Genomic DNA, 19139 nt, shown 5'->3' with positions numbered 1-19139 from the left:
AGCCCTGTGATCCCTTCTGCCTGCAGAGGGTCATACCTCACAGTATCATTAGTGCCCACTGTTAGGGGGGCTTATTCCTTCACCCACTTCCTTCCCTGGTCCTTCTCGCATGAACAAAGAGCAACAATACCCGAAGTCCAAAGGTGCAAACAATTCGATGTTTATTGGGGTGAACTTCCAGCAAGCATGATTCCAGTTTCCTTCCTTAGTATCCTCCTTCCCAGCTCTGACACCACAGAGCCTTACACCTGTGTCCCTGTTCCCATTCCTGCCCTTAGCAAAACATGATTCCAATTTCCTTACCCCCATTCCCTGTTCCCATTTCCTTTAGCAAAACATGATTCCAATTTCTTCACCCCCATTCCCTGTTCCCATCTCTCCCACCCACACACCCACCCCCTCACTTCCTGATTGACTGCAGACTATATAGTAAAACTTGAGTTCGGCTTAGCTATACCTTAACTAATCATTTTCCTGAAATTTAACTAACCAATCCTAACATATTGTAACATGATTATGTAACCAATTATATCCCACCACCTTAATAGTTTACACCCAGCAAAATTAATTATACAGCAGACAGGAACAATCACAGAACCAGACAGAGATTATACAGACAAACAATAGCAAAGTGGGAACTATAATGACAAAACAATACAGAAGTGAGGATTTCACATCCCAGTATTGATAAGTGAGTTCTTGCCAGACAGGATGCTATCAAACTAAGTTTCCTTTTACATTTTCTAGGCACTTCCCTTTCTCTGGAAGTGATAGGCACTGTCAGGACAGGACTGTATTCCTAACAGCCCAATAGCACCTTATTTCAATGTGACTAGTTTGGGATGTTAGGAGGTGACCGGTCGCTTCCTAGCTTATGGCTGCCTCTGCTGCTTAGCCAGCGGCCTTAGCCTAAGCACAGGGCCACAAACTGTCACAGTAAGAGAAGGCCCTTACACCAGCAGACAGTGATTTTTATTCTTTTTTTTATACCTCTAGAACTAGCCAAGTGATAAGAATACACCTAAATTCTTAAAGTACGGGCCTTTGCAGACAGGCCTGAATATCTATATCCTAACACCCACATCAATGAGTAGCTGGGGTAATAGTCAGAGGGTTGGATAATCCTCAACAATCCCTCCATAACGTCTCAGATACGGGCCCCTGGCAGGCAGCATACCTCCCAGGACGCCATGTCTGGGCAACAGATGGGTGCCTCCGTCCCCTCAGAAGAGAGTCATCAATTACCACTACCCTATGTTTCCTCCTGGGAGCAGTGGCTGCGATCCTCCCAACCTTGGGGGTACATGGCTTCGCCTCCTCCTCCTTTGGGGGTGATTCCCCATCACTCAACATAACATAACAGTTTTCCATCACCAGGGTGGGGGGGTTGGGAGTAGGGGTGGAGCACTGCTCGCTGCCAGAAGTAACCAGCAGCCAGTGTCCTCCCTGTGACAGAGCCATATCCTCCTCCCGGTAGTGTGACAGAAGTCCTCTGTAGCTGGATAGCTTCCTCAGCCTTGGATGCCTTCACATGAATACTCTCGAGGAATTCCTCCTGGGCACGGATGCTCCTCGGCCTAGCCACTTCCTCCTGTAGCTCAAGGAGTGTCTACTGTGTGCTGCAGGCAGCTAATAAACCCGACTGCTTTTCCCGCTTTGTCACTGCACAGGCTGAAGGTGGGGTGCCTTGCTGCCTTGGGGGTACAAGTCTCGGCCAGGTGGCCAAGGCAGGGAGCTCACGGTGCCCAGCAGGGGTGCTGACGGCTCCGAGGTTTGGCTGAAGGAGGCGGTGAAGCCCAGGAGCTTGCCCTAGTGACAGGGTGAGACCCTAAGGGAGCCTGGCACACTGAAGGGGTCCTCCCAGGGATTGGTCCAGAGCAGGACCTTGTGGGTGCAGGAAAGGGCTGTGTCACGGTCCCTGTGAAGCCGGTCTGAGCAGGTTCCCTCCCGTTTGCTACCTGACTCCCTGAGTTTTGCCCCTGGAGCAGGTCCTGGCTGGAGCGGGGAGCAGGGGCTGATCACTGGAGTTCATGCAGCTCCAATCCCTCCCGCAGCATCATTGTCCCAGGGGAGCAGGCTCCCAGTGGCGGCGAGATCCGAGGGCCCTGGGCCCATTCAGTCCCTTTCCTGCCCGGCCCCAGCGCTTCCCCCGGGGTCTCTCAACCCCCTGGATGGCAGCCGCCGCCAAGCCAGCTTGGAACCGCTGCCCGGTCTCCGCTCTGTTCTCCCAGCACCAGCCGCTCTCCCCGGCCGGGCTGCCTCGCAGGGACTTTCCCCCGCTGGAACCGGCCCCGCTGCGGGGCGAGACCCCCGAGGTCCCCCGCCCCGCCGAGCCGGGCTCCGGGTTCCTCTCTCGGGAGCTGGAGTCACCGAGCGTCACGAACCCCCCTGCGCGGGCCCCACCCGCCGCCGGGCCAATCCGGGGCGGAGCCGCCGCTCCCGCCCCCCCCCCGCAGCCCTTTGTTCCGCCGGGGAGCCATGGCCGGGGCCGGGGGCCCAGCGCGGCGCCTGCTCCGGCCCCGCCAGTCGCGGGGCAGCGAGGTGGGCCGGGGCCGCGCGGCCGGGGCCAGATCCGGGGTCACTGGGGGGGGGCTCTGGGGGCAGATCCCGGGTCGCCGGGGAGGCTCCGGGAGCAGATCCGGGGTTGCTGGGGGGCTCTGGGGGCAGATCTCCCCGCGCTCCCCGCAGCCGGGGAAGTAACGGGGTGTCCGGGGCCAGGGGACGGGACGGGGAACGAGCCAGACAAGCCCCGATGCCGGGACAGAGACCAGGGAGCGTCCACACCTGGAGCACCAGGGGTCGGCACCACCCTGTTGCCGAGGGAAACTTGACAAAATCACCCTGCTCAGTGACGGACGGACGGGGGCGCGGGGGGGGGTTATGTCATTCGGGTCATTCAACGTTCCTTGAAAAATGACCACGGACTTCGACATTTTTGCCCCCAACGCTTGTGTCCATGTAGGGCCACGTTGCTGGTCCCTGGTGAACGCTGCAGGCAGATCAGGTCACCCCATCTCCAAAAGATGTTTGAGAATTGGGAAAGGTGCAGAGAAGGGCAATACAAGTGAGGAGGGGCATGGAACAGCTTCCCACTGGGGAGAGATTGAAAAGACCCTGAGACTTTCAGCTTGGAAAAGAGATGACTGGGCGGGGGGGGGGGGATATGATAGAGGTCTATCAAATCATGGATGGTTTGGAGAAAGTGACTAGGGAAATGCTTTTACTCTTCATGCAACACAAGAACCGGGAGTCACCCGTTGAAATTAACAGGCAGCAGGTTTAAAACAAACACAAGGAAGTACTTCTTCACACAAGGCATAATCAGCCTGGGGAGCTCGTTGCCATGGGATGTTGTGAAGGCCAAAAATACAACTGGGTTCCCGCAAAGACATTAGATAAATTCAGGGAGGACAGGCTGGTGAATGGCTGTTAGCCAAGATAGTCAGGGACATGCCCTCCCCCAGCTCCAGGTGTCCCTAAACTCTGCCAGAAGCTGGGACTGGATGACAGGGAGTGGATCTCGTGATAATCGCCCGGTTCTGTTCATTCACTCTGAAGCATCTGACACCGGCCACTGTCAGAGACAGGATACTGGGCTAGGTGGACCATTGGTCTGACCCAGTATGGCCCTTCTAATGTTCTTATGTGGGAAGAACAGCTGGAGCTGGGGATTGTGGGGCTGCTTGGGTTTGGGGGGAGTCAGAGCCAGACTTTGGGATCAGTTGGTGTGAGGGGTCTGTAGATGGGGGGGAAGTTCAAAGCTGGGCCTTGGGGGTGTTCCAGTGTGTGTGCAGGGGTCAGAGCTGGGTGTTGGGATGTGTGTGGTTTGGGGGGATATTTGGTTTGAGGGGGTCCATGTTCAGATCCGGCACATTGGGTATGTTGCGGTTGGAGCTGGGGAAGTTAGAAAGGAGCATAAACTCTGTCAAATGAAGTGTAAAAATATAATTAGGAAGGCCAAAAAAGAATTTGAAGAACAACAAGCCAAAGACTCAAAAAGTAACAGCAATTTTTTAAAAAATATATCAGAAGCAGGAAGTCTGCTAAACAACCAGTGGGGCCACTGGACTAGTGCTAAAGGAGCACTCAAGGACGGCAAGGCCATTTCAGAGAAACTAAATGAATTCTTTGCATTGGTCTTCACGGCTGAGAACGTGAGGGAGATTCCCAAACCTGAGCCATTCTTTTTAGGTGACAAATCTGAGGCACTGTCCCAGATTGAGGTGTCATTAGAGGAGGTTTTGGAATAAAAACTGATAAACTAAACAGTAATAAGTCACCAGGACCAGATGGTATTTACCCAGGAGTTCTGAAGGACCTCAAATGTGAAATGGCAGAACTACTAACTGTAGTAGTTAAATCAGCTTCTGTACCAAAATCAGCTTCTGTACCAAATGACTGGAGAATAGCTAATGTGACACCAATTATTAAAAAGGGCTCCAGAGGTGATCCCAGCAATTACAGGCCAGTAAACCTGACTTCAGTACCAGGCAAACTGGTTGAAATTATAGTAAGGAACAGAATTGTCAGACGCACAGATGAACATAATTTGTTGGGGAAAAGTCAACATGGTTTTTGTAAAGGGAAATCATGCCTCACCAATCTACTAGAATTCTTTGAGGGGGGTCAACAAGCATGTGGACAAGGGGCATCCAGTGGATATAGTGTACTTTGATTTTCAGAAAGCCTTTGACAAGGTCCCTCACCAAAGGCACTTAAGCAAAGTAAGCTGTCATGGGATAAGAGGGAAGGTCCTCTCATAGATTGGTAACTGGTTAAAAGATGGGAAACAAAGGGAAGGAGTAAATGGTCAGTTTTCAGAATGGAGAGAAGTAAATAGTCCCCCAGGGGCAGACCTATTCAACATATTCATAAATGATCTCATAGAATCATAGAATATCAGGGTTGGAAGGGACCCCTGAAGGTCATCTAGTCCAACCCCCTGCTCGAAGCAGGACCAATTCCCAGTTAAATCATCCCAGCCAGGGCTTTGTCAAGCCTGACCTTAAAAACCTCTAAGGAAGGAGATTCTACCACCTCCCTAGGTAACGCATTCCAGTGTTTCACCACCCTCTTAGTGAAAAAGTTTTTCCTAATATCCAATCTAAACCTCCCCCACTGCAAGTTGAGACCATTACTCCTCGTTCTGTCATCTGCTACCATTGAGAACAGTCTAGAGCCATCCTCTTTGGAACTCCCTTTCAGGTAGTTGAAAGCAGCTATCAAATCCCCCCTCATTCTTCTCTTCTGCAGGCTAAACAATCCCAGCTCCCTCAGCCTCTCCTCATAAGTCATGTGTTCCAGACCCCTAATCATTTTTGTTGCCCTTCGCTGGACTCTCTCCAATTTATCCACATCCTTCTTGTAGTGTGGGGCCCAAAACTGGACACAGTACTCCAGATGAGGCCTCACCAATGTCGAATAGAGGGGAACCTGGGAAAAGGGGTAAACAATGAGATGGTAAAATTTGCAAATGATACAAAACTATTCAAGTCCCAGGCAGACTTCGAAGAGCCAGAAAAGGATCTCTCAAAACTGGGTGACTGGACAACAAAATGGCAGATGATATTCAATGTTGATAAATGCAAAGTAATGCACATTAGAACACATAATCCCAACTATACATATAAAATGATGGGGTCTAAATTAGTTGTTACCACTCAAAAAAGAGATCTTGGGTCATTGGGGATAGTTCTCTGAAATCATCCATTCAGTGTGCAGCGGCAATCGAAAAAAGCAAACAGAATCTTGGGAATCATTAAGAAAGGGATAGATAATAAGACAGAAAATATCATGTTGCCTCTATATAAATCCATGGTACGCCCACATCTTGAATACTGCTTGCAGATGTGGTCGCCCCATCTCAAAAAAGATGTATTAGAAAAGATTCAATGGTTAGAGGTATGGAACGGCTTTTGTATGAGGAAAGATTAATAGAACTGAGACTTTTCAGCTTGGAAAAGAGACGACTAAGAGGGGATAGGATAGAAGTCTGTAAAATTATGACTGGTGTGGAGAAAGTAAATAAGGAAGTGTTATTTACTCCTCATAACACAAGAACTAGGGCTCACCAAATGAAATTAATAGACGGCAGATTTAAAACTAACAAAAGGAAGTATTTTTTTCACACAATGCACAGTCAACCTGTGGAACTCCTTGCCAGAGGATGTTGTGAAGCCCAAGACTATAACAGTTCAAAAAAGAACTAGATAAGTTCACGGAGGACAGATCCATCAATGGCTATTAGCTAGAATGGGCAGGGATGGTGTCCCTCGCCTCTGTTTGCCAGAAGCTGAGAATGGGCAACAGGGGATGGATCATTTGATGATGAGCTGTTCTGTTCATTCCCTCTGGGGCATCTGGCATTGGCCACTGTTGGAAGACAGGATACTGGTCTAGATGGGCCTTTGGTCTGACCTAGTATGGCCGTTCTTATGGTTGTTTGGGATGTGGGTGGAGCTGGGGAATATTTGGGGCTGAGGTTTGGGCTGCACCCGGCACTTCACCAGGGTGTCCTGTGTCTTTCTTGGAAAACCTGGTCCCGCTCTCACTGCCCCTGAGATCTTCCTCACTGAGGCAGAACTGTATCTGGCAAGAAAGTCGGAGTCCCAGGAGTTCTGCACAGGCATGTGCAGTGCAGGATTTGACCCTGAAATCTGAAAGCTCTGAGGCACTTTCGAGCAGTTTGTAACATCCCACCCCGCTTCTTCCAGGAGGCACCGGGAGAGCATCTGGCCTGTCTGCAAAAAGCCGAGGAGGAGAGGCAAAGCGCGGAGCTGCTGGTAGGTGCCCAGAGCCCCTTTCCCCTCAGGTTTGCCTGGGACCAGAGTGCCCTGAGTGACACCAAACGCAGGGCCCATCCAGCCAGCCTCAGACAGGAAAGCATCCCCACTGGAGCCCAGGGAGAGGGCAGGGTCAGACGTGGGAGCAACATGATGTGTTTAGGGTCCAAGAAGCTGCTGGGCAGGAGAGTGTCAGTCTGAGGCCTGGAGAGACCCAGCCCAAGGGCTGGTCAGAAATTATAGTGACCAGGGTTCCTTTCTAGCACCTAGGGGAGACGGGGGAGAAGGACAGGAAATGTGGGTGGGCAGAAGAAGAGTTTGGTTGAGTGCAATTTGGTGAGGTTTTGGGAGAAAAGCCCCTCCTGTTAGCCATGGACAGCTCACCCCGCCCTCCTTCCTCCACCCTTCCTGGCCTAACTGAACTCCCGTCACCCGCCGCATCAACAGTGTGTTCTGGTAAATAACTCCCCCATCTGCTGGGAGGCACAGTTCTGATTCTCCCCTCTTACCAAGCTGCCCTCTCCCTGGGTTGCAGAAACAGACTGAAGCTGAGCGGCAGAAGATCATTGCGGAGTGGAAGGAGCTGCGAGGGTTTCTGGAAGAGCAGGAGCAGCTCCTGCTGTCCCAGCTAGAAGAGCTAGCCAGAGCCATTGTCAAGAGAAGGGATGAGGGCGTCTCCAGACCGTCTGGGGAGATTTCCCTTCTGGGAGGGAAGGGGCAGCAGCAGCCGAGGAGCCAATCCCCACAGGTCAGACTGGCTTATGGCAGTGGTAATACGCTGCTTCTCAGCCCTAGACCCCAATGCACCTCACAAGGTGGGGTCAGGGACATTATCCCTATTGTACAAAGGGGAAAGCGAAGCACAGGAACACAGTTCTGCCCACAGTCACACACTGAGTCTGGGGCAGAGTCAGGGATGGGACCTGGGAGTCCTGGGTGCTGTAGCCCCAAGACCGTCTCTCCTGTCCTGTAAATGTCTGTCTGCATTTGCACTTTGAGGGTGAACTTCCCAGCCCACCCTCCCCCCGCCAGGCCCAAGGTCCCATGTTGTCCCAGGTTAGTGGGTTCAGTGGTGTGAGGGGACTTGGGGGAGCTCTCAGCACTAGGGGGAATATTCTCTTCCTGTAAAGTGCCTGGGGAGAGACTTTCCCCAACGGTGACCTCCTAGCAGGGACTTCTGGGGTTGCTGGGGGCAGATGTCCCAGCTGTGGGGGAGGGAGATGTCCCAGCTGTTCTCTGAACGTGAACCCAAGTGTCTGAAATTCCCCAAATACCTGGGGCTCCAGTGGTGACTCCCCTGCAGAGCAGGAGGCCACCCCAGTCTGGGACAGGCCCATTGACAGCCTCTTCTTTCTCCCCCTCTGCAGGGTGCGGGATGCACTGAGAGCAGGTACGTCCTGGGCTCCATTTCCCACGTTCGATTGGAAAGCGATGGTTTAGAATTGGAATTCCACTGCCGACGGCGCTTCCCCCGCTGTGACACACTGGCTGAATGCCTGAGATCATGTCTTTCCTTAGTGGCTGCCTCAGGACGGAGAAGAGCCTCTTACTATCTGACAGCTAATGAGGGCTGGCAAACATAGGGCCTGTGGGCCAGACCCAGCCTGTCTCATGTATTTATGTGACTACGTCACGTGTTCACAGTGTGCAGCTTTTGTCTTTTTATAATTGGATTCTAGTCTTCAGGGTTGCAAAGAAACCTTCCGAAATGCAAAGGGAGGTGATGCCGCCTTCCTGAGGGCTCGTCTACACTTGAAACGGTGGAGCTGCACTGCTGCAGTGTTTCAGTGTAGACGCTCCCTATGGCGACGGGAGGGGTTGTCCCATTGGCGTAGGTAATCCACCCCCCCCCCCCGACAGGCAGTAGGTAGGTTGATGGGAGACTTCCTCGTTAGACTTAGCATTGTCTACCGGGGCACTCAAGTTGGCTTATCTGCACTGCTCAGAGGTGTGGATTTTTCGCACCCCTGAGCAATGTAGTTAAGACCACCTAATATTCGAGTGCAGACCAGGCCTGAGTCTGTGAAACAACCTGGAACCCTGGCTCAGAGATGTGTGAACTCCCCTGGCCCATGTGAATCTCATTGGTGTGTCAGCTGTAATGATGTTACTTGAAGGTCAACATTAAACATTCCACTGCTGATCTCTTGAGTGGAGGGGATGGGAGTGAAGCCCTTGAGAGGTAGGAATAGGGAGTTGCTCTAGGGAGGGAAGATCAGAGGAGAGACACAAGCTATGTCTACACTGGCAACTGAACAACAAAACTTTTGTCTTTCAGAGGTGGTAAAAAAAAAAGCCTGAAAGACAAAAGTTTTGTGTGGCAAGTGCCAGTGTGAACAGCACGTTCTTGGCAGGAGCGCTCTCCTGCCGACAATGCAAACACCGCTCGTTGGGGGTGGAAGTGTTTTGTCGGGAGGAGAGCCGACAAACAATGGCTGCACTGCGCGACTTTTAGTGGCACGGCTGTAGTGACACTGCCTGTCACTAAAAGCTGTGTAGTGTAGACAAGCCCACAAAGACAAGGACGGGGGAAGGCAGGGAAACCAGGTAGAAATAGCAGAAGTGGGTGTTTTCCCTCTGAGTGAAAAAAGTTGTGACTTTATAAATAAGAGTAATTAAAAGGGCAGATTCCCCACCTTGATCTTTCTGCCTGGGTGTCCCCAGTTTATGCCCTAGCCGAAGGACAATGATAAAAAGTGGGATACAGTGCTCTCCACCAATGGGGCTGACGCTCCTGGGGTCACTGCTTTAGCTGAAGTTCTCAGGGCTTTTGGCATTAAATGGTCCAGGTTCAATCCCTGGGGAAGACCTGGGCTCTGTCTGTGGGCACTGTGAGCACATGGGATACGACCAGTTTTTAGTCTCTGTCTCCTCCCTTTCCACATAATCCCAATGCTGGTGTCCCTTGTTACTGAAATAACCCAGGGTGGAGGGTGGCTCAGCACCCCAGCATGTCCCAGAGAGGGCACCAGACCCTGTCTCCATTCCGTGCCTCAGTGGCTCCCCACATCCCATGTCTCTGGGCCCATGGAGAGCACAGAGCTGTGGGCAGGTGACATCACAGATGATAAAGCTCAAATGCAGGTTTCCTGGAGTGTGGGGGCTTCTGGGATTGGAGATCGGACCCATGTCTCACCCTTCCTGCTTTCCTCAGCAGGGAGGATGGGCTGTTTCAGAAGCCAGAGCCGGGGTTTGCGGAGCTGGAGAAGAGACTCAGCGATTTCTCTCTGAAAAGTGCCATCCTGCAGGAGGTGCTGCTGGGATTCAAAGGTGAATTGGAGTTTGGCAGCAGCTTCTCTTCTAGTTAGAGGGATCCTCGCCGTGGGGAGGAGTCGGGGCTATAGTGATGTCGCTGACCCTGGGCTCCGTCTCAGAGCCCCAGCTCAGGGAGTTGCCCTTCCCCATGCGAGTAGCCCTGTGGGGCTGGCTCTGCCTGAGTTATCAGCCTCGCTCTGGGTCACCATCTCATAATGAAAAGCAGGCACGTTAGTAACCAATAGGAATATGCCCATGAACGCGAGGGCCTGGATTCTCACCTCTCCCATCCTCTCCTTCCCCAGAGACTCTGCGACTGGAGCTGGAGAGCAACACAGGTACGTTTCTGTCTCTGATGGGGAGGTTTCAGACCAAGAACCGTGTTAGCGGCAGGGGATTGCTGCCTCCAGCCCGAGATAAACCTGAAAGCGGTGGAACAGTGACTGCTCAGATCACTCCTGAGATGATGTCTGGTGGGGGTCAGAGTGAATCCTGAGCTGACAGGCACAGTTCCCTTTGAGGAAAGGAACAAGAACCTGAGTGGTGTGAAATGGGGAGACGAGGCTGAAACATCCATACACAGGACAGTCTGCAGCTTTAATGAGCGACTGAAAAAGGCCACAGGGCGGCCGCAGAGTCTCAGGAGTGAGGGACTGGAACCAAGCTATCCCTTGTCTAGACTGATCCTGAATGAGACATGGGGCTGCTATACTGTGTACAGACTGGCTGTGGAAGGGAAGAGAGCACTGAGTTGTATAGGGGCTCATCCTGAAAGAGGAGGGGGCTTCGCTAGTGGAGATCAGTGTTTCTCACACTTCACATTGGCGATTCTTTGTCTGAGGTAAAAATAAAAGGAGTACTTGTGGCACCTTAGAGACTAACAAATTTATTTGAGCATAAGCTTTCGTGAGCTATGCTCAAATCAATTTGTTAGCTCACGAAAGCTTATACTTAAATAAATTTGTTAGTCTCCAAGGTGCCACAAGTCCTCCTTTTCTTTTTGCGAATACAGACTAACCTGGCTGCTACTCTGAAACCTATCTGAGGTAAGGAATTTTTGCAACTTTCTTACATTTACTCTAAAAGTAAGAACAGACCTATGGAAGGGTGTTCAGCCTTCACGGTGTGTGTTTCAAGAGGCTGACAGAGAATCCCTGCCCTTGAGGGATAAGAGTGCGCAGGGCCTGAGGCAATGAGATTTTCTTTATTTAGGTCCTAATAAAACTTTCAGTATTTCCTGGCCCTCATGACTGTCTTTCCTGAGCCCCCTGGGGGCCATGACTAAGACTATGATTTAGTCATGGGTATTTTTAGTAAAAGTCATGGACAGGTCACAGGCAACAACCAAAAATTCACAGCCTGTGACCTGTCCGTGACCTTTACTATAAATACCCCTGATTAAATCTTAGCGGGGAGCCCACAGGGAGCCAGCAGCTGGGGAACGCTGAGCAGAGGCTGCTCTGGCCACCCCTGGGCCACTGCTCGGGCGGGTCCCGTGGCCAGCCACACCGGCTGCTGCTCGGGTAGTCCCTGGGGCCAGCTGCCGGGGGCCGCCGAGCAGTGGCTGGCCCCAGAGCTGCTCCAGCCATAACCAGACTCTGTATACAGACCCTACTGACCATAACATTCAGAGCATTACAGGCTTTCCTAAAACACCTCACTTGACGTATGTTTATACACAACACCATTGTGTGCAGCCTGCCTCAGAATGGTAATGAGGTGGATGAACTGGAAGGGTGGAATCAGCGTCAACGGAGAGCAGTTAAAGCACCTCAGATTCACGGATGATAGTGTGTTGATTGCCAGAAACACTATCAAACGACAGAAAATGCTGCAAGGGCTTGACACAGAAAGCAGCCAAGTCGGACTGAAAATGAACCGCTCTAAATCGAAATGTATGCGGTTTGAGGCCTTGCCAAAAGCCCAAATAATAGTCAAGGGGGAACAAATAGAAGTTGTTGAGCAATACGTCTGTTTGGGCCAAGAAATTAACATGCACCACGATCGGGAAGGCGAACTGTCGCAAAGAAAGGAAGCTGGCTGGCGTGCATTCAATTCTATCAAGGATGTTCTCCAAGGAAAAATCAACAAGGCAACACGTGCCAACTTCTTCAAGTCTACAGTAGTGCCGGCAATGTTCTACGGCAGCGAAACATGGGCACTTACCGAGATAGAGGAGCAACAACCCCTCTGTCATGGAGAGGGCGATGGAAAGAAGAATTCTGGGGATTTTAATCAGGGACCAAGTCCCCAATGATATCATCAGACAGCAGAGTGGAGTGCAGGACATCATTGTTGAAAGCAGGTACAGTAAAATGCGATGGGCAGGGGAATATAGCAAGGCTCACTGAGAATCGATGAACTGTAGCTGTCGCTGAGAGGTACCTACGGGAACTGAAATGACCACTCTGCCGACCTCCAAAGAGATGGGAAGATTTTATCATGCAGAGACATGGCCGCACCTGGAGAAGGAAGGATAAGAGAAGAATGGAAAGCTACTATTGTGATCGGCGCAATCTAAATGAGCGCTGAAGGACCGATCGATCAAGATGACTACCAGTTGATTCAGTTGCTTATTCTTTGTGGTTCGGATCTCCTGTTCTCCCCTTGGCATGACTGGATCCTGGTTGTCACAACTGTTGTCCAAGGGAATCTGCCAATACCATTTGACGAGATGAATTGTGCTACGGTATTTTGCTTCACCCAAAGTGTCTAACGTCTCATCATCTCTGGCCTACGGGATGCATCAGGGACTGTGACACCATTCTGTTTTCTAGAATCAACACAATACCTCGCAGCTTACCATTTTTAGGGACCAACATCACAGGAGAGGCCCAAGAGCTGCCAGACTCTTTAATTTCCTGTATCCAGCATTTTGTACTTCTTCACAAATTTGTTTTTGTACATTACCTGGATGCCCTGCTAGAGGCAGGCTGGGGTCCCACCGTGTCAATCCTATGGAATATTTTATGAGTCATCCCGAGCATGTTTGAGAACACTTGCTTGCGGCTTTGCAGAACAGCCAAGATCTCTGCCTTCTGAGTGGGTGTTAGCTCTGTGCATACTTCAGTCCTGCCAAGTGACGAGTCACCCTGGCATTCAGGATGCCTCAGACCTTCCTTCCTCACAGCACACCGTAGTCACAATTGCTTCACTATTGTGACAGGCTCTAAGCCTATTAACATAGAATAACACGTAGTGTGGGACCGCATTACTTTGGGGATCATTCTCTTGTTCTACAACTTCGTAGGGTTCCTCCTAGGAGGTTTGCTTTTTGTCTTTGTCGCACTAATACTAAATCCACCACGTCCAAAGAGTATCGACAGGCATTTTTATCATACTTTGCCTTTTGTGTGCTCCTGCGCTCAGTGTTTCAAGAGGCAGGATGTCCTCATTCCCTTCCTGTGAACTTTCCGCCCCCCTGTTTGTAAATAGGGTGTTTTGGTTCTACCATGCTTAATTTACAGCGGAGACAGGTAGATAGCTGCCTTCTCTCCTGCCTCGGAGGGAATCGGCTTCTCCCTGTTTGGCCACAGACGTTAAAGCATAATATCGTTGAGTATCCATATGTACTCAAAAAGAAAAGGAGTACTTGTGGCACCTTAGAGACTAACCAATTTATTTGAGCATGAGCTTTCGTGAGCTACAGCTCACTTCATCAGATGTTTACCGTGGAAACTGCAGCAGACTTTATATACACACAGAGAATATGAAACAATACCTCCTCCCACCCCACTGTCCTGCTGGTAATAGCTTATCTAAAGTGATCAACAGGTGGGCCATTTCCAGCACAAATCCAGGTTTTCTCACCCTCCACCCCCCACACAAATTCACTCTCCTGCTGGTGCTAGCCCATCCAAAGTGACAACTCTTTACATAATCAAGTAGGGCTATTTCCTGCATAGATCAAGGTTTTCTCACATCCCCCCCACCCCCATACACACACAAACTCACTCTCCTGCTGGTAATAGCTCATCTAAACTGACCACTCTCCAAGTTTAAATCCAAGTTAAACCAGAACATCTGGGGGGGGGGGTAGGAAAAAACAAGAAGAAACAGGCTACCTTGCATAATGACTTAGCCACTCCCAGTCTCTATTTAAGCCTAAATTAATAGTATCCAATTTGCAAATGAATTCCAATTCAGCAGTTTCTCGCTGGAGTCTGGATTTGAAGTTTTTTTGTTTTAAGATAGCGACCTTCATGTCTGTGATTGCGTGACCAGAGAGATTGAAGTGTTCTCCGACTGGTTTATGAATGTTATAATTCTTGACATCTGATTTGTGTCCATTTATTCTTTTACGTAGAGACTGTCCAGTTTGACCAATGTACATGGCAGAGGGGCATTGCTGGCACATGATGGCATATATCACATTGGTGGATGTGCAGGTGAACGAGCCTCTGATAGTGTGGCTGATGTTATTAGGCCCTGTGATGGTGTCCCCTGAATAGATATGTGGGCACAATTGGCAACGGGCTTTGTTGCAAGGATAAGTTCCTGGGTTAGTGGTTCTGTTGTGTGGTATGTGGTTGTTGGTGAGTATTTGCTTCAGGTTGCGGGGCTGTCTGTAGGCAAGGACTGGCCTGTCTCCCAAGACTTGTGAGAGTGTTGGGTCATCCTTTAGGATAGGTTGTAGATCCTTAATAATGCGTTGGAGGGGTTTTAGTTGGGGGCTGAAGGTGACCGCTAGTGGCGTTCTGTTATTTTCTTTGTTAGGCCTGTCCTGTAGTAGGTAACTTCTGGGAACTCTTCTGGCTCTATCAATCTGTTTCTTTACTTCTGCAGGTGGGTATTGTAGTTGTAAGAAAGCTTGACAGGGATCTTGTAGGTGTTTGTCTCTGTCTGAGGGGTTGGAGCAAATGCGGTTGTATCGCAGAGCTTGGCTGTAGACGATGGATCGTGTGGTGTGGTCAGGGTGAAAGCTGGAGGCATGCAGGTAGGAATAGCGGTCAGTAGGTTTCCGGTATAGGGTGGTGTTTATGTGGCCATTGTTTATTAGCACTGTAGTGTCCAGGAAGTGGATCTCTTGTGTGGACTGGACCAGGCTGAGGTTGGTGGTGGGATGGAAATTGTTGAAATCGTGGTGGAATTCCTCAAGGGCTTCTTTTCCATGGGTCCAGATGATGAAGATGTCATCAATATAGCGCAAGTAGAGTAGGGGCTTTAGGGGACGAGAGCTGAGGAAGCGTTGTTCTAAATCAGCCATGAAAACGTTGGCATACTGTGGGGCCATGCGGGTACCCATAGCAGTGCCGCTGATCTGAAGGTATACATTGTCCCCAAATGTGAAATAGTTATGGGTAAGGACAAAGTCACAAAGTTCAGCCACCAGGTTAGCCGTGACATTATCGGGGATAGTGTTTTTGACGGCTTGTAGTCCATCTTTGTGTGGAATGTTGGTGTAGAGGGCTTCTACATCCATAGTAGCCAGGATGGTGTTATCAGGAAGATCACCGATGGATTGAAGTTTCCTCAGGAAGTCAGTGGTGTCTCGAAGGTAGCTGGGAGTGCTGGTAGCGTAGGGCCTGAGGAGGGAGTCTACATAGCCAGACAATCCTGCTGTCAGGGTGCCAATGCCTGAGATGATGGGGCGTCCAGGATTTCCAGGTTTATGGATCTTGGGTAGTAGATAGAATATCCCAGGTCGGGGTTCCAGGGGTGTGTCTGTGCGGATTTGATCTTGTGCTTTTTCAGGAAGTTTCTTGAGCAAATGCTGTAGTTGCTTTTGGTAACTCTCAGTGGGATCATAGGGTAATGGCTTGTAGAAACTCGTGTTGGAGAGCTGCCGAGCAGCCTCTTGTTCATATTCCGACCTATTCATGATGACAACAGCACCTCCTTTGTCAGCCTTTTTGATTATGATGTCAGAGTTGTTTCTGAGGCTGTGGATGGCATTGCGTTCCGCATGGCTGAGGTTATGGGGCAAGTGATGCTGCTTTTCCACAATTTCAGCCCATGCACGTCGGCGGAAGCACTCTATGTAGAAGTCCAGTCTGCTGTTTCGACCTTCAGGAGGAGTCCATCTAGAATCCCTCTTTCTGTAGTGTTGGCAGGGAGACCTCTGTGGATTAGTGAAAAAGCACAAGATCAAATCCGCACAGACACACCCCTGGAACCCCGACCTGGGATATTCTATCTACTACCCAAGATCCATAAACCTGGAAATCCTGGACGCCCCATCATCTCAGGCATTGGCACCCTGACAGCAGGATTGTCTGGCTATGTAGACTCCCTCCTCAGGCCCTACGCTACCAGCACTCCCAGCTACCTTCGAGACACCACTGACTTCCTGAGGAAACTTCAATCCATCGGTGATCTTCCTGATAACACCATCCTGGCTACTATGGATGTAGAAGCCCTCTACACCAACATTCCACACAAAGATGGACTACAAGCCGTCAAAAACACTATCCCCGATAATGTCACGGCTAACCTGGTGGCTGAACTTTGTGACTTTGTCCTTACCCATAACTATTTCACATTTGGGGACAATGTATACCTTCAGATCAGCGGCACTGCTATGGGTACCCGCATGGCCCCACAGTATGCCAACGTTTTCATGGCTGATTTAGAACAACGCTTCCTCAGCTCTCGTCCCCTAAAGCCCCTACTCTACTTGCGCTATATTGATGACATCTTCATCATCTGGACCCATGGAAAAGAAGCCCTTGAGGAATTCCACCACGATTTCAACAATTTCCATCCCACCACCAACCTCAGCCTGGTCCAGTCCACACAAGAGATCCACTTCCTGGACACTACAGTGCTAATAAACAATGGCCACATAAACACCACCCTATACCGGAAACCTACTGACCGCTATTCCTACCTGCATGCCTCCAGCTTTCACCCTGACCACACCACACGATCCATCGTCTACAGCCAAGCTCTGCGATACAACCGCATTTGCTCCAACCCCTCAGACAGAGACAAACACCTACAAGATCCCTGTCAAGCTTTCTTACAACTACAATACCCACCTGCAGAAGTAAAGAAACAGATTGATAGAGCCAGAAGAGTTCCCAGAAGTTACCTACTACAGGACAGGCCTAACAAAGAAAATAACAGAACGCCACTAGCGGTCACCTTCAGCCCCCAACTAAAACCCCTCCAACGCATTATTAAGGATCTACAACCTATCCTAAAGGATGACCCAACACTCTCACAAGTCTTGGGAGACAGGCCAGTCCTTGCCTACAGACAGCCCCGCAACCTGAAGCAAATACTCACCAACAACCACATACCACACAACAGAACCACTAACCCAGGAACTTATCCTTGCAACAAAGCCCGTTGCCAATTGTGCCCACATATCTATTCAGGGGACACCATCACAGGGCCTAATAACATCAGCCACACTATCAGAGGCTCGTTCACCTGCACATCCACCAATGTGATATATGCCATCATGTGCCAGCAATGCCCCTCTGCCATGTACATTGGTCAAACTGGACAGTCTCTACGTAAAAGAATAAATGGACACAAATCAGATGTCAAGAATTATAACATTCATAAACCAGTCGGAGAACACTTCAATCTCTCTGGTCACGCAATCACAGACATGAAGGTCGCTATCTTAAAACAAAAAAACTTCAAATCCAGACTCCAGCGAGAAACTGCTGAATTGGAATTCATTTGCAAATTGGATACTATTAATTTAGGCTTAAATAGAGACTGGGAGTGGCTAAGTCATTATGCAAGGTAGCCTGTTTCTTCTTGTTTTTTCCTACCCCCCCCCCCAGATGTTCTGGTTTAACTTGGATTTAAACTTGGAGAGTGGTCAGTTTAGATGAGCTATTACCAGCAGGAGAGTGAGTTTGTGTGTGTATGGGGGTGGGGGGGATGTGAGAAAACCTTGATCTATGCAGGAAATAGCCCTACTTGATTATGTAAAGAGTTGTCACTTTGGATGGGCTAGCACCAGCAGGAGAGTGAATTTGTGTGGGGGGTGGAGGGTGAGAAAACCTGGATTTGTGCTGGAAATGGCCCACCTGTTGATCACTTTAGATAAGCTATTACCAGCAGGACAGTGGGGTGGGAGGAGGTATTGTTTCATATTCTCTGTGTGTATATAAAGTCTGCTGCAGTTTCCACGGTAAACATCTGATGAAGTGAGCTGTAGCTCACGAAAGCTCATGCTCAAATAAATTGGTTAGTCTCTAAGGTGCCACAAGTACTCCTTTTCTTTTTGCGAATACAGACTAACACGGCTGTTCCTCTGAAACCTGTCATATGTACTCATACACTGTTAATACAGACATTTCGCAAAGATATTAATCGCCAGTGTCATTAGCTGTCAGAAAAGAGCTCACTCTGTACACAATATTACTGTATTATAAAAATCCACAATCAGTGGATTCAATTGCTTATCACTTTAGGTCCAGCCCCCCCATTTTTATAGACCAGTAACCTTTGAAATGGATTCTTCTGAGGGTCACCCCTCAAAGTCAAGTTTATTCAAGCTGTGAGGTGACATGGAGTCCGGTGGTAAAAGAAGCTCCATGCTCTTTCCTCCACTGCTGTTTGTGGGGAAACAGAATAATTTGCATTTGAGCAATCTCCCCACCCCATCCCACCCCTGTAAGTTTGATGGCCCTGTTTATTGCTTATATGTAATAAACTTTACCTCAATATTGGTGCACATAACAAAATTAATTCCGCACATGGAATAATAGAAAAAATTAGAGGGAACATTGCTCTCAACCCCTCCCTTTTCCCAGGGGTAAACCTGGATCCCTTATTTACCCTGGACTTCTGCCCTTTTTTCTGTGTCTTGTGCTCACTAGATGCTCTGGCTTGCACATAGGAGTCAGCCAGATTGGCTGCTTCCTGAACAGAACCTAAAGTTTTATCCTCAATGGCTTCTCTGATTTCATCAGAGCATATTCTTGTGAAATGTTCGTGTGCAAAAAGGTAGAATAACTGGTCATAAACCTCCACACCTTTCCCCAAAAGTAGTAAGGCATTCCTCGATACAATCTGACTCTTCGTAAGTAGGGCATAGTTTGTCCATCTGGGTGTTCCTTGGGAAGAGAAGTACCTGTGGGCTTTGAGATCTGTCCATGCTTATTCACTGTGTTCAGGTTATACCCCTTCTCTCTA

The 19139-nt window shown here is 49.7% G+C and overlaps 1 protein-coding gene across 6 annotated transcripts in view; it reads left to right on the top strand.

Annotated features, from left to right (window-relative positions):
- Positions 1 to 2429: 2429 nt before the first annotated feature.
- The window catches only part of LOC125626575 (uncharacterized), a 33254-nt gene continuing 16544 nt past the window's right edge, over positions 2430 to 19139 (top strand). For 3 of the 6 annotated variants that reach the window (XR_012666180.1, XM_075123600.1, XM_075123598.1), the window contains exons 1-6: positions 2430 to 2541; positions 6714 to 6782; positions 7318 to 7530; positions 8150 to 8172; positions 9937 to 10052; positions 10343 to 10375. Coding sequence is in view for 5 of the 6 variants with exons in the window: in XM_075123600.1 (XP_074979701.1) it covers positions 2479 to 2541; positions 6714 to 6782; positions 7318 to 7530; positions 8150 to 8172; positions 9937 to 10052; positions 10343 to 10375 (517 nt within the window). In the remaining variant the exon portion in view is untranslated. The remainder of the gene's footprint in view (positions 2542 to 6713; positions 6783 to 7317; positions 7531 to 8149; positions 8173 to 9936; positions 10053 to 10342; positions 10376 to 19139) is intronic. The other 3 variants (XM_075123599.1, XM_075123602.1, XM_075123601.1) reach the window with 3 other exon arrangements.

The sequence above is a fragment of the Caretta caretta genome, chromosome 27 (assembly GCF_965140235.1).
Source record: "Caretta caretta isolate rCarCar2 chromosome 27, rCarCar1.hap1, whole genome shotgun sequence".
NCBI classification, from domain to species: domain Eukaryota; kingdom Metazoa; phylum Chordata; order Testudines; family Cheloniidae; genus Caretta; species Caretta caretta.
This window is presented reverse-complemented; position numbering and strand designations above follow the sequence as displayed.